At 46.9% G+C, this 14815-nt stretch overlaps 1 protein-coding gene across 3 annotated transcripts in view; it reads left to right on the top strand.

Annotated features, from left to right (window-relative positions):
• The window catches only part of WBP1L (WW domain binding protein 1 like), a 74194-nt gene that overhangs the window by 47261 nt on the left and 12118 nt on the right, over positions 1-14815 (top strand). For all 3 annotated transcript variants that reach the window (XM_033184348.1, XM_033184363.1, XM_033184356.1), the window contains exon 2: positions 7251-7353. In XM_033184348.1, coding sequence (XP_033040239.1) covers positions 7251-7353 — 103 coding nt within the window. The remainder of the gene's footprint in view (positions 1-7250; positions 7354-14815) is intronic.

Raw genomic sequence — 14815 nt, 5'->3', positions numbered from 1 at the left:
ATTGTCACTATGTGCCAGTGGGCTAATGTTTTTTCTAATCTGTTCTCCTCCTCTGAGGGCCCCAGCTTTGTATTGGTTCTCAGTTCCAATTCCCTGTTTTAGGTGGGCCCAAGATCAACAAACTACCCCACTTTCTAGGTCAACTGGAAAGGCCTGATCTCATTTACTACTGTAGTCTCTAGTTCCCGCTATCATTTTTGGTCCCGGGTGAGCCTCCTTGCTTTCTTGCAAGTTCAGCTTTATAATTAAAAGGGATTGTTGTATAGCCAGGGTTTTATAGCAGAAGAATTTTTAGTTACCTACCCAGCTATATTGCCAGAAGCAGAAGCTCTCCTCTCCCACCCCCCGAATATCTTGTTCATTGCTATAGCTGTAGCATCCCGCATAGTGCCTGGCACATGGTTGGGGGAAGGGGGTCAATACATACGTGTTAAATGATTTGGAGAACTGAACATTTCCGTTAGGAATTAGTTCTTGGCCAGGCATGGTGGCTCACACCTGTAATCCCAGCACTTTGGGAGGCTGAGGTGGAAGGATCCCTTGAGCCCAGGAGTTCAAGACCAGCCTGGGCAACATGAGGAGACTGTCTCTATTTAAACAAACAAACAAACAAAAAAAGATTTAGTTCTTCCTGCAGGGAAAGCCAGAGGTGATGCTCCAAATTAATTCGTATCCAGCAGCCAAGATATTTGGTGTCCTGTGCTTTAGCATCCCAGGAAGGACTTCAATTTTCTTATTTTTCACTCTTAAACTTTAAAATGTTTTCCTAAGGACGTGACGCTGTTGCCATTAGCCAGTTGCTAGCAGTTTTCCAGACCCATAAAGTGGCAGATTAAAACCATGCCTGGGGAAACATTACTGCCCAGTGTGTCTTTTTATGCTGGCACTTAGAAAGTTTTTACGCTGATTAAATTGACCTTTACAGTGGCTCAGCTAAGAATAGCAACTCTAAGATGTGGAAACTGTTGAGGAAAATGTTGTTAGTCCCACAGTTTATACTGCCACCAAAGAGAGGAGATAATTTTTTGCATATGTGCAAAAGGCATACTGTTTATCCTTTCCATTGTAAAAATGTTTTTTCCAGTTTGGTGTTGGTCTTGCTTGTCTCTTCTTTGTAACTTTGTTTTCTGTTTGGTAACCATGTGTACCTTGTCTCTCAGAGCTGGTCACTGTGGCACTGAGGCTGAAGGCACATACCTGTAACAGATGGGGCTCCTAGTCGTCACTACCAGAGTCACTCCTGAGGTGAAAGGCCTCAGCATAAGAGCATTCATTATGCACCAAAGTTCCTTTTTGACAAGTTGTACATTTCTAGCTTTCTGGGGTTTTGTTTTAGCCGTGGAGTTTTGTGCAAATGAAAACATTGCCAGGGGCCGGGCGCGGTGGCTCAAGCCTGTAATCCCAGCACTTTGGGAGGCCGAGACGGGTGGATCACGAGGTCAGGAGATCGAGACCATCCTGGTCTACACGGTGAAACCCCGTCTCTACTAAAAAATACAAAAAAAAACTAGCCGGGCGAGATGGCGGGCACCTGTAGTCCCAGCTACTCGGGAGGCTGAGGCAGGAGAATGGCGTAAACCCAGGAGGCGGAGCTTGCAGTGAGCCGAGATCGCGCCACTGCACTCCAGCCTGGGCGATAGAGCTAGACTCCGTCTCAAAAAAAAAAAAAAAAAAAGAAAGAAAACATTGCCAGGAAGATGACACCTTTAAAATGCAAGTATGATCTTGTCACTTCCCTGTTAGAGTGGTCCCCACCTACCTAACTTCCCTATCAACTTCCTCTACCATCTCCTAGCTAAAGGCCTTTGCTTGTAGCATTTTCTTTGCCTGTGATGTTCTTCCCTGTCCTCTTCCTAGTTTCTTTCTTTTCTTTTCTTCTTCTTTTTTTTTTTTTGAGATGCAGTTTCACTCTTGTTGCCCAGGCTGCAGTGCAATGTCACGATCTCAGCTCACCGCAACCTCCGCCTCCCGGGTTCAAGTGATTCTCCTGCCTCAGGCTCCCAAGTAGCTGGGATTACAGGCATGTGGCACCACACCTGGCTAATTTTTGTATCTTTAGTAGAGACGGGGTTTCTCCGTGTTGGTCAGGCTGGTCTCAAACTCCCGACCTCAGGTGATTCGCCCACCTTGGCTTGCCAAATTGCTGGAATTACAGATGTGAGCCACTGCGCCCCCTAGTTACTACTTTCTAACCATACTGTCAATCTCAGTTCAAGCTTACCTTCCTCCCAGAAGCTGTTCTGGACCTTCTTGACCAGTTCCTAGGTCTTATCTTTTACGCATTGTACCTAATCTGTACTTTTCCTTCCTAACATTTATTGTAGTCACAGTTTTATCTGCGTAATTATTTTGCCATCTTTCATTAGACTGCAAGTTTCTGTGAGGATGACCTAAACAATATAATAATGTGTAATGTGCTTTGAAGATGCTTGGAAGAAAAGCATAAGCTAGGTGTGGTGGCTCATGCCTGTAATCCCTGCACTTTGGGAGGCCAAGATGGGATGATTGCTTAAGGCCAGGAGTTTGAGATCAGCCTGAGCAACATAGCGAGGCCCTGCCTCTACCAAAAAAGTAAAAATAAAAAAGCCAGATGTGGCGGCACATGCCTGTAGTCCTAGCTACTTGGGAGGCTGAGGCAGGAGGATCATGTGAGCCCAGGAGTTTGAGGCCGCAGTGAGCTACAGTTGTGCCACTGCACTCTAGCCTGGACAACAGAGCAAGACCTTGTCTCCAATAAATACATAAACAGTAAAAGCATAGGATAATCATAAAGCATGCTGAGAATTTTTCATATTTGACCTTTCCATTGCATTCTTTCCAGTTCCTTTTTCTTTTCTTCTTCATGTGTCTGGAGCAGCCCACATTGCCACAGAGAACTTGGCTGTTCTGAAACAGTTCTGAATGAAGGCAAAGTACTGTTTGGATGGTCTTTCATGCCCAGCAATAGTGGCTCACAGAATAACGTTGATAGTAGGAGCTCAGAGAAGTTAAGTAGCCCAAGGTCACACAGTTAATAGCCCTACTGTAAGAGCTGGGCTTTGAACCCAGATCCAGCTAACTCTTTTTTTTTTTTGAGACAGGGTCTGACTCTGTCACCCAGGCTAGTGTGCAGTGGTGTAATCATGGCTCACTGCAGCCTCAACCTTCTGGGCTCAAGCAGTCCTCCCACCTCAGCCTCCCAAGTAGCTGGGACTACAGGTGTGCAACATCACACCCACCCAATTTTATTATTTTTTTTGGTTGAGACGGGGTTTTGCCATGTTGTCCAGGCTAGTCTCAACCTCCTAGGCTCCAATAATCTGCCCACCTTGGCCTCCCAAAGTGCTGAAATTATAGGCGTGACCCACCACACCTGGCCCCAGCGAATTCTTAACTACTTAGGCTTTGTGTAGATCTTGAGCCACCTGGAGGTGTTTGAGTCCTAGATGTGCAACGATTAGGCTCCTCATATAAGGAGAGGTGGAAGAGCACAGGCAGCATTTCCACACCCCTGTTCTTTGCTGTGGGTTTGCATGACAGGAGACATAGATTTCATGATATCTTACATTGGCTTGAGGCTGCTAGGTCAGAGTGGACAGGGGATGTGGAGGATAATAAAACCTTAAAGTTGAAGGAGACAGCTGGGCGTGGTGGCACACGCCTATAATCCCAGCAACTTGGGAGGCTGAGGCAGGAGAATCACTTGAACCCAGGAGGCGGAGGTTGCAGTGTGTCAAAATCACGCCACTGCACACCAGCCTGGGCAACAGAGTGAGACTCCATCCTTCCCCACCCCCCCCCCCCAAAATTTAAGGAGACGTTATGAGTGATCTTAACCAGATCTAGGGCCATTTAGTAACTTGCCCAAAGTTCATATCTGTGTAGTGATAGAGCTGGGGTCTACAAAAATTAGATGGATGTGGTGGCGTGCACATGTAGTCCCAGCTACTCAGGAGGCTGAGGCAAGAGGATCAGTTGAGCCCGGAGGTCGAGGCTGCAGTGAGCAGTGATCACGCCACTCTACTCCAGCCTGGGCGACAGTTAGAGTCTGAGTGAAAAAAAAAAAAAAAAACGTAGGGGGTTGGGGAGAGCTGGGGCCAAACTCAAGGCTCCTGGGTTTTCCACAACACTGTTGACTGACACCAGCAGGTCTCTCTGAAGGAACTTACTTTGGCACTCATACCTCACTATCTCCCGAATCCTCCTTCACTTCTTCCTTGCTAGAGATCCACCTTCTTTTGTCCCCCTGCAGCAGAAAATGACAGTTCCCGTAACCAAGACCATCCCAGGCAGCTCAGGGACTCTGTATTTGGAGGAGGGAGAAGGACCACAGGGGACTAGATGTATAGATGTCCACAACTTGTGATGTTTCAACTTAATGATGTTTCAGCTTTATGATGGTGCAAATGACATACACAGCCAGTAGAAATCATTTGTTTTTCACTTTTAATACAGTATTAAGTGGATGACATGAGATACTCAATACTTTATTGTAAAATAATTTGTGTTAGAGGATTTTACCAAACCGTAGGCTGATGTAAGTTCTGAGCATGTTTAAGGTAAGCTAGGCTAAGCTATGCTGTTCAGTAGGTTAAGTGTGATAAATGCATTTTTGACTGACGATATTTCATTTTATGATGGATTTACCAGGACATAACCCCATCCTAAGCCAAGGTGCTTCTGTACTGGGTTAAAAAGTTTTTGAGGAACACTGGATTAAATGATGCTTCCACTCTGCTGCTCTCCCTGGGAAAGCAGAGGCAGAACGGTGAAGCAGAGTGGGGTCTTGTTTATTCCAGGCCCCCTGCCTCAGTGCACAGAAGATCTGAGAGAAAAGCTGACTGACATCAGTAGGTCATGAGGATGCCACTTGTTTAGATTTCAAATGCATTCCACTGTATGTCTCACTTAGGACCAGTTGGCAGCCCTGTGTTCCGAGCCTGAGCCACCTCTGGTGAATTTTCCTGAGACAGAAGTGTCATTGGATTCTTTCTTGTGCCAAATGTAGGCACCACTGCCTCTTTTAGAAACTATGTGGACACTTTGAACTGTGCTCTTTCAAGCCAGTGCCAGAAGAATGGCATTCGCAGGGCCTGGTAAACTTGGGAGAAACTTTCTGATGTTTTTATGAAAGGCATGTTTTGCTCTGAAGTTAAAGAGTGTGTGTTCTGGCCATAAGTAGCAAGCATAGATCTGTTTTTTCCACATGTACCAGGTTTCAGAGGAGAAGTTGACGAGATAGCCAGTGTATCATTTTGCTTGTGGTGGGCTGGTGGGATGGTGAGAACGGAGGGAGGAAGAAGTTTAGGGGACAAGATATTTAGATGGTCCACAACTTGTGATGGTTCAACTTAATGATTTTTCAACTATGATGGTGTGAGTAGCATACACGGCCAGTAGAAATCAGTCTGTTTTTCACTTTTAGTACAGGATTAAGGAGATGGTATGAGAAATCCAAGTTGATAGCCAGTGTCTCATTTTGCTTATGCTGGGCGTGGGAGGGTGGTTTTGGATGGGGGAAGGAGCACATGGAAAGAACTCTGCATGCAGTGTTATGAGGGCCTCATTCTCAGGGTTTATAAATGCCACGTTTCCTTCTTTCTAAACTCTTATATCAGAATGTAAAGCTTTTAAGACCAAGAAACCCCTAAAGATTTATGGTGGAAATGTGCACTAAGCCGGGGGACTGGGTTTTCAGCCCTGTGCTTTCTCTTGTCGTCTCTCTGTGGCTTCAGGTGCCAGTCCTGTTTCTGCCCAGCCTCTAGCCCTGTAGACAGTCACTGGAGTGCTTGGTGTATACCCTTGGCCAAGTAGACAGTGTAGTAAAGCATGGTCCAGAGAGGAGGAGCCGACCATGTGACTTCAGTTTCCACTGGCAGCTGTCCGCCGGATGTGCACTGTGGGCAGGGCCAGCCTGAGTCGCCGCAAATACTGTGGCTTTAATTTCTTTGCTGAACAGGGCTTTTTTCCTTCTTAACTCTGAGCTTCTTGGGGATAAGGACAATGTCTTATTCATCTTTGTATCCCTTGAATCCAACACAATGCTTGGCACAAAGACAGCGTCCAGTAAGTGACTGTGTTATTGTTTAGGATGAAGAAATGTTGAAGGCCACATATAGCAGATGCTTTACAGGTTTCATCATCTGCATAGTGGTCCCAAGTACATTTTGGGCTAAGGTTAATGTTGGTCTGGGAGATATTTTATATCTTACATGTGAAATATTTTTTTAAATGTTTCCATCCTCATCCACCAGTGCTGTGGACAGAATGTGGCAGACTGCTAGATGGCCACTCAGCATCTATGTGAGTGTCCCTAACAAGGGACAGTATGAATCCTGGATCCAGTCAGGATTCTTATTCAATAAGCAAAAATGATCTAGCAGATTGAAATTGGACTGTGTTGTCTGAGCAGTTCGGCCCTTTATTGAAAAGTGAAGAATTTCAGTTGTAGATTTTTTTTTGTTGTTGCCCTCTTTAGGATCACACTGTGAGTTAACCTTGGAGAGCAAGTGTTTTAAAAAGGAGAATTGGGATAACTGAGCAAATGCTAATCCTAGAATACATACTGCATTAATTATTCCAGGAAGTTTCACAGAAAAGCCGATTTTATTTAAAACATACTGCTAATTACCAAAGAATCATCACCCTTCTACTGGCTGAGGTTAGCACCAGAACATGAAATGTTTCTACTTGGACATAAAGAAAGTGAGGCAGCACTTTCCTGTCCTGTCCGAGGAAAACTTACTCTGCCAATTGCTTTTGTGTCCTGAATCTCCTCTCCTCTTTAATAAACCATATTTTTTTCCTAAGCTCTTTTGTTGTTGTGTAAATCTTTTAAAGTTTTGTTTTGAGACGGAGTCTCGCTCTGTCACCCAGGCTGGAGTGCAGTGGCACAATCTCGGCTCACTGCAATCTTTGCCTCCCCGGTTCAAGCGATTCTCCTGACTCAGCCTCCTGAGTAGCTGGGATTACAGGCTCGTGTCACTACGCCTGACTAATTTTTGTATTTTTAGTAGAGACGGGATTTCATCATGTTGGTCAGGCTGGTCTCGAACTCCTGACCTTGCAAGCTGCCTGCCTTGGCCTCTCAAAGTGCTGGCATTACAGGTGTGAGCCACCGCGCCTGGCCAAAGTTGTTTTTCGTAATGGAATAAACATTGATACAGACTGTTTTGTGGGCAGGTGAATAGACAACCAGGAGGACAGTGATGAGAAGGAAAGTGTTGAAAAGCTGTCATTTAATATGCTAACGTGCTTTTTAAATTTTTTAGGATAAGGAAGCCTGTGTGGGTACCAACAATCAAAGCTACATCTGTGACACAGGACACTGCTGTGGACAGTCTCAGTGCTGCAACTACTACTATGAACTCTGGTGTAAGTCCTTGCTCGGGTGTCTCTCAGTATCCCAGGGTCCCAATTACGGCCTCTGTAGCCCTTTTCGGATTCTCATGGGGACAGTGTTGGTGAGTGGAATCTGTTTATGGGTTCCAGAAGTACTTCCTTTGTAGAGGAAGAGAGTTCTGGTGCTCTTTGGACTTTGTTAGCTGAAGACTGGAGAATATGGTTTCAGCAAGGTCTGCTGCAGAAGCTCTTGCCTGGGTCTCCTGGATGCCCCCTCCATTGTGTGCTGAGCTGACAACAGCTTAGGTCCATCCTTGGGCCAGCCCAGAAGCCCTGGTTTGCCTTTTTTTTTTTTTTTTTTTGACGGAGTCTCACTGTCACCAGGCTGCAGTGCAGTGGCGTGATCTCGGCTCACTGCAACCTCTGCCTCCTGAGTTCAGGTGATTCTCCTGCCTCAGCCTCCTGAGTAGCTGGTACTACAGGTGCGTGCCACCGTGCCCAGCTAATTTTTGTATTCTTAGTAGAGGTGGAGTTTCACCATGTTGGCTAGGATGGTCTCAATCTGTTGACCTCGCGATCTGCCCGCCTCGGCCTCCCAAAGTGCTGGGATTAGAGGCGTGAGCCGCCGCACCCGGCTGCTTGCTGATTTTGCAGAGAGGGGTTGCAAGCCAAGCTACTGTGAATGCCAGGCCACTCTAGATGGTCACTGTGCCATTTTCTTGTAAGGACCAAGGGGCTTCCAGAATTTCCCATGGAACCTCATGGAGTGCCTCTGTTTCTGAGGGTCCTTCGGAAAGGAACAATCTTTCCCTAGGTCCCTGCCTATAGAGGACCTTCTGGAGAGAGGGAGTCTTGAGGCTCAGCTCCTTTTATTTCTTACCCAGTTCTCACATGGAAGCTCCTGGAGGATTCTCCGGTGTACCTAACCTTTCACTGTCGGCTGAATGCCATGTGGAGGCTGGGTGCAGTGGCTCACGCTTATAATCCCAGCACCTAGGGAGGCCAAGGCATGTGGATCATTTGAGCCCAAGAGTTCAATACCAGCCTGGCCAACATGGTGAAACCCCCTCTCTACTAAAAATACAAAAATTAGCTGGGCATGGGGGCGGGCGCCTGTAGTCCCAGCTACTCAGGAGGCTGAGGCAGGAGAATCACTTGAACCCGGGAGGCAGAGGTTGCAGTGAGCCAAGGTTGCACCACTGCACTCCAGCCTGGGCAACAGAGCGAGACTCCATCTAAAAAAAAAAAAAAATTACCATGTGGAAACCATCCTTGTCTTGCCACTGGTTTGACCGAGGCCAGAACCACTTGCTTCTTCAAGTTGCATGACAGTGGTGATGTTGTTAGGGTCTTCAGGGAGTGGCCCAGGGTTGTTGAAACTGACACTCTTTGTACTCTGACCTTCCTGGAATTCAGATGAGACAGTGTAGGATCCTGGACAAAGAAAGAGAGGGTGTTGGGAGGGAGGTGGTCCTTAGGACAGGGAGGTCCCAGGTGACTGACATCACAGTAGTTCTTACAATTGTCTCTTGAGAAAGGAGACTGCAGATGGTTTCCCCAGATGATTCTAAGCCCTCATCACTGCCTCCATTTGGAAACAGACTTTGGGTTTGTCAAACCATGCCCTTGCCCCCACCATCCTATCTGCCCTTTTCCCCTTTCTCATCCCCCCGCCAACCCCCGTGTCAGTGATACGGCAAGAAAGCAGCCAGAAGGACTATTGTTTGGGCCAGAGAGGAAATTAGACTCTTGGCTGGGAGGTCTTTCCCTCTGAAATGCAGTTGTATTTGTAGCCAACAGGAGTGGTTCCTCCAAACAAGACCTCTCCCTCACTCTCGCCTTTCCCTTTTGAGGACTGAGGATGGGCTCATCTGCCTTTCTGAGGAATTCCAGGAGCAGTCCGGTTCAGGAGAGCACAGGGCCCAAGATATCCCCACCAGACCTGCAGATATATAAGCAGCAAAGAAGGAGGGCACAGTCATTGTTGCTATTTTAGAAGGGGTGGGGCTGAGAAACTTACTAGAGGACACACAGTGCCAAGCAGGTAGACAGACTCTGTTTAAATGTTTTAAAATGCAGATAACCACAGGGTTCAAATTCTCCCTCCCACCCTTTGTTAAAACAAAAGTCGAAGCTGGGCTGCCAAAAAGCCACAGAGCTGCAGTTTGTTTCTCTGGGGCCTGGCCAGGCGGCATCAGTTGCGAAAAAGAACGAAGTTGCTCATGGCCCCATCTCAGATTGACAGAGCCTCCTGGGCTTTTGGCAGAGTCGACTCAGGAGCCACCGGAATTGGGTCACCAAAGCCAGGGCCGGGGGGTGGAGTGGCAGGGACAGGGAGACCCAGAGGGCAAGGAGGTAGTCTGGGAAAGCAGGTGCCTCAGCCCAAGAACTCAAAGAACGTCAGAGAAAGAGCTGCATGAACGGCTAAGTGTCTCTCCAGCTATGGGCATTTGGGAAAGGAGGAGGCCCAGCAGAGAGCAGTGTCTAGACGGAGAGAAAAGGTGCCCTGTTATACGAGCTGGCACGTGTTTTCTACGTTCTGGAGGCATGGGAGGCATAAAAGCAAAACGCCCCTCTCAGGAAGTCCTCCGATACCCCTCTTTATTGAGGTCATGGCCGCTGCCTAGCGTGTATGGGAGGGAGGTTGATGTTGGAACAAACACCTGAAGTTCTCATCAAAACGGCACTTTTTGTTGCTTTCAGCCCTGTTCCCTCTAATACCTCTCAACTTTGCCTGAAGTGTGAAAGTCTTGGGCTTTGGGCTGATTTCCTTCCCACCTTCCTTTGGAAAGAAAAATCCTCAGCCAGGAAATCTTTTGGCAGAGTTTTCATCAGACGGGGCAACTCTTTAACTATAGTTGCCTACAGGAAAGGCCTCAGGGAAAAAATGCCATTTCTACCCACCCTTTGCCTCTACTAAACTGAATTTTCCTGTGTGCTGAGGAAAATTCTCAATTCTCACATACGTACTTACACACACACGTGCGCGGTTTACACAGACACACAAGCACACGTAGACTGAGCTCTGGCCGCAACCTTTCCCACGTGTCTTCTCAATTTTTCGTAACCTAAACCAGTTATTGGGCCTGCATGTGATGAGAGCAGAAGATCCTATTTTACAGGGGCAGTAGTTGAGGCTATAAGGACCAGATCATTGTTAGTATTATCTCCATGCATTGTTATGGCACGTGTACTTTAATTCATCATTCCATCAGTTATTCATTCATCAAACCCTTATTCCAGTGCTCTTGAACTTCGGCTGCCATCAGAATTTCCTTAAGGGCTACTGAAAACACACTCTTCTGGGCCCTACTCCCAAAGCTTTTGATTCAAAACTGAGAATTAAAAAACCTGAGAATGTGTGATTGTAACAGGTTCCTAGTTGATGCTGTGACCTCCTCTGGGCTGGAAATTGGAGAGACAGAGTTCTTACCTTCAGAAGGTAATCCAGTAGGGAGGAGATAAGATGTCCAGTGGCCCAAACCCCAAAACCACTCCTCCCAGTTCTCATCCCGGGGGCTCTCTCCACTCAGCAAGCTACATTTTCTAGGGAGAGATCAAAGTTGGGAATTTCTGCCCTTGAGATCATTTGGGAGAATTTCACCCAGGCATCAATTTCCCCTGGTTTGGGCTTTAGGAGGGAGAGGGATGTGTTTCTGGACAGTGGAATTTCCCTGAAGTGACACGAAACAGGCTATTAGCAAATCCTGTCAATGCTGCCCAACTTGTTTTTCATTTTTCATTCTCTCTCTCTCTCTTTCTCTCGCTCGCTCTCTTTCCTTTCCCTCCCTCCCATCTCACTCCTCCTCTCTCCCCTCCTTCTCCACTCTTCCTTTCCCCTCCCTTCCACCCTCCCGTACCCTTTCGCCCACCCTCCCGTACCCTTCCCCCAACCTTCCCCTCCCCTTTCCCCAGCCTTTCCCCCTCCTCCTTCCCCCTCGCCCCCCTTCCCCCTCCCACTTCCTTCCTTCCTTCCTCTTTTTTTGTGTGTAAGACAAGATTTCACTCTATCACCTAGGCTGGAGTATAGTGGCGTGATCTTTGTTCACTGCAGCCTTAACCTCCTGGACTCAAGGGATCCTCCCGCCTCAGCCACTTGAGTAGCTGGGACTAGGAGTGCATGCCACCACGCCCAGCTAATTTTTATATTTTTTTGTAGAGATAAGGTTTCGCCATGTTGCCCAAGCTTCGTTTTTTACCTGCTGTTTTTTTTTTTTTTGTTTGTTTGTTTGTTTTTTCGGTTTGTCTTAAGATACCCATTGTTAGCAAGAGCTCAGTAAATAGGAGTTGACTGAATTTCCAGTAAATTTTGCCAAGAACAGAACCTAAAAGCAGACTAGGGACTTGTTCCTAACCCGTGTTTCCTTTTTTCTTTTCTTTTTTGAGACAGCGTCTCACTCCCTTGCCCAGGCTGAAGTGCAGTGGCATGATCTCACTTCCCGGATCCAAGCAATTCTCCCACCTCAGCCTCCCAAATAGCTAGAATTATAGGTGCGTGCGACCACGCTCAGCTAATTTTTGTATGCTTAGTAGAGATGAGGTTTCAACGTGTTGGCCAGGCTGGTCTCCAAATTCTGACCTCAAGTGATCCACTTGCCTCAGCCTCCCCAAGTGCTGGGATTACAGGCATGAGCCACCACACCGGGCCCTGTGTTTCTTTATGGAATACTTTTTGGGGGTCAAAAGGGAAATTGAAAGGAAATTATAAAGGAAACCTTTCCCATCTATGGTTAAACCTGTAACAACAACAATAAACATACTAAGAATTTACCATATGTCAACCATAGTTCGGCGTACAGTACATATATTAACTCATTTAGTCCTCACAGTGACCCAATAAGTTAGAGACCTTTATTCTCCCTGTTTTACAGATGAGGGAAGTAAAACCAAAATGACCAAGGTCACAAAGCTAGAATATGTGTTTTTAAGCTGGGCTTTGAACCCAGGCCATCTGCCTTTTCCACGTCTGCAGTCATGCTTGTAGGAAAGTTGGCTGGGCTTTCAGATGAAGTTGCAAGTCTCTGACGTCTTCGTTTCCCAAATTCAGGCCTTTTCCACTGTGGCAGTGGCAGGAGCTCCTGCTGAGAGCAAGGAAGAGCCAGGGGAGCCAGTCACCCACCGTCATGCAGGATGGGAGGAGAGCTCACTTACAGTATGCTTGATCCTCCTCATGGGGAATTTCCTGCCAGTTGAAGAGTGGTGTTTTCCCAAGTTTGTAGTGAACTCTTGGGGTTTGTAGTGTAGTCATGGGGCACATGACTCAGTTCCTACACTGCACTGTGATTGTTTTTAAAAACATGTTTTCCATTTTGCTTAGCATGACAAATGCACCCCACAGTGAACTCACAATTTTCAAACTTGTCATTGAGGAATATAGTCTCTTGGTAGGTGTGTGTTTGTCAGGGAAAGGAGGGTTGTATTTCTGTCGCTGGTGTGTCTTTGGTTGGGTTTTCCTTTTTTCTTTTGAGGCAGAGTCTCGCTCTCGTCGCCCAGGCTGGAGTGCAGTGGCACAATCTTGGCTCACTGCAAGCTCCGCCTCCCGGGTTCACGCCATTCTCCTGCCTCAGCCTCCCGACTAGCTGGGACTACAGGCGCCCGCCACCATGCCTGGCTAATTTTTTGTATTTTTAGTAGAGACCGGCTTTCATCGTGTTAGCCAGGATGGTCTGGATCTCCTGACCTTGTGATCCACCCGCCTCGGCCTCCCAAAGTGCTGGAATTACAGGCGTGAGCCACCGCGCCCGGCCAGGTTTCCCTTTTTTTAAACTTTCTTCCTTGTGCTTGCTTCAGCAGCACCTATACTAAAATTGGAATGATAGTGAGATTAGTGTGACCCCAGCCAAGGATAGCAGGCAAATTTGTGAAGCACTCCATAAAAAAAAGTAAAAAATGTGAAAATGAACTTTCTTCCTTAGTTTTGAAATCTAGCTAAAAGACTAAAATTTTTCCTAAGTTAGGCAGGCGTGGTGGCTCACACCTATAATCCCAGCACTTTGGGAGGCTGAGGTGGGTGGATCACTTGAGGTCAAGAGTTCAAGACCAGCCTGGCCAACATGGTAAAAGCCTGTCTCTACTAAAAATATAAAACTTAGCCCAGCCTGCTGGTGCACGTCTGTAATCCCACCTACTCAGGAGGCTGAGGCAGGAGTAGAGTCTCGCTCTGTTGCCCAGGTTAGAGTGCAGTGGTGTGATCTTGGCTCACTGCAATCTCTGCCTCCTCGGTTCAAGTGATTCTCCTGCCTCAGCCTCCTGAGTAGCTGGGATTATAGGCATGTGCCACCATGCCTGGCTAATTTTTGTATTTTTAGTAGAGATGGGGTTTCGTTGTGTTGGCCAGGCTGGTCTCGAACTCCTGACCTCAAGTGATCCACCCACCTTGGCCTCTCAAAGTGTTGGGATTACAGGTGTGAGCCACCATGCCCGACCTTGTGTTGGCTGATTTCTTTTTGCAGTCACCTTCTGCCCTGCCTAATATTTCCTTAGAAAAAAAAAAAGCAGCCGGACGTGGTGGCTCACACCTGTAATCCTAGCACTTTGGGAGGCCGAGGCAGGCAGATCACCAAAGGTCAGGAGTTCAAGACCAGCCTGGCCACCAAGACGAAACCCCATCTCCACTAAAAATACAAAATTAGCTGAGTGTGGTGGTGCACGCCTGTAGTTCCAGCTACTTGGGAGGCTGAGGCAGGAGAATCGTTTGAACCCAAGAGGTGGAGGTTGCAATGAGCTGAGATCACACCACTGCACTCCAGCGTGGGTGACAGAGTAAGACCCTGTCTCAAAAAAAAAAAAAAAAAGTCCTCTTTTTTTTTTTTTCTTTTTATACTTCTGGTTCAGTGAATCTAGTCTTTTTCTGGATCAAGGATTCCTTTAAAAATCTGATGAATACTTTAAATTCTCTCCCCAAGAAAAATTTGTAATCACACTGCAGTAGTCAGGATAGGCTAAGTGATGCCACAGGAACAAGCAAGTCCAAAATCCTAGTGACCTGTAAAACAGCAGGTTTATTCCTCACTCACACTGTATGTCCGTCGAAGGTTGGATGAGACTTTTGTTTCCACTTCACCGTCCTCTGGGGCCCAGACTGATGTGAAATCACCATCTGGGATGTTGCCAATTGCCAAAACAGAAGGAAGACTAATGGAGGGTCTCATATTAGCAAGGCATATTTTGGCCTCTAAGTGACACATATCACATCCAATCTTGATTCATTAGTTAGACTTAGTCCCAAAGCCTCACCTAGTCACAAGGGGGTCAGGAAGTTCAAGCCTACCCACATGCCTAGAAGGAGAAGAAGCAGAAATACTTGGCGAACATGAAAACCAATGCATGTGATTTTCTTTAAAACGGGGAAAACGAAACAAAACAAAACAAAAACAACCATGTTGGCCAATGTGTGGTGGCTTATACCTGTAATCCTAGCACTTTGGGAGCCAAGGTGGGAGGATTGCTTGAAGCCAGGAGTTTGAGACCAGCCTGGGCAACAAAGTGAGACCAC

This window comes from Trachypithecus francoisi, unplaced genomic scaffold (assembly GCF_009764315.1).
Source record: "Trachypithecus francoisi isolate TF-2019V2 unplaced genomic scaffold, Tfra_2.0 Contig01579, whole genome shotgun sequence".
Classification (NCBI taxonomy): domain Eukaryota; kingdom Metazoa; phylum Chordata; class Mammalia; order Primates; family Cercopithecidae; genus Trachypithecus; species Trachypithecus francoisi.
Note: the sequence above shows the minus strand (reverse complement) of the source record. Positions and strands in the feature narration are given on the sequence as shown.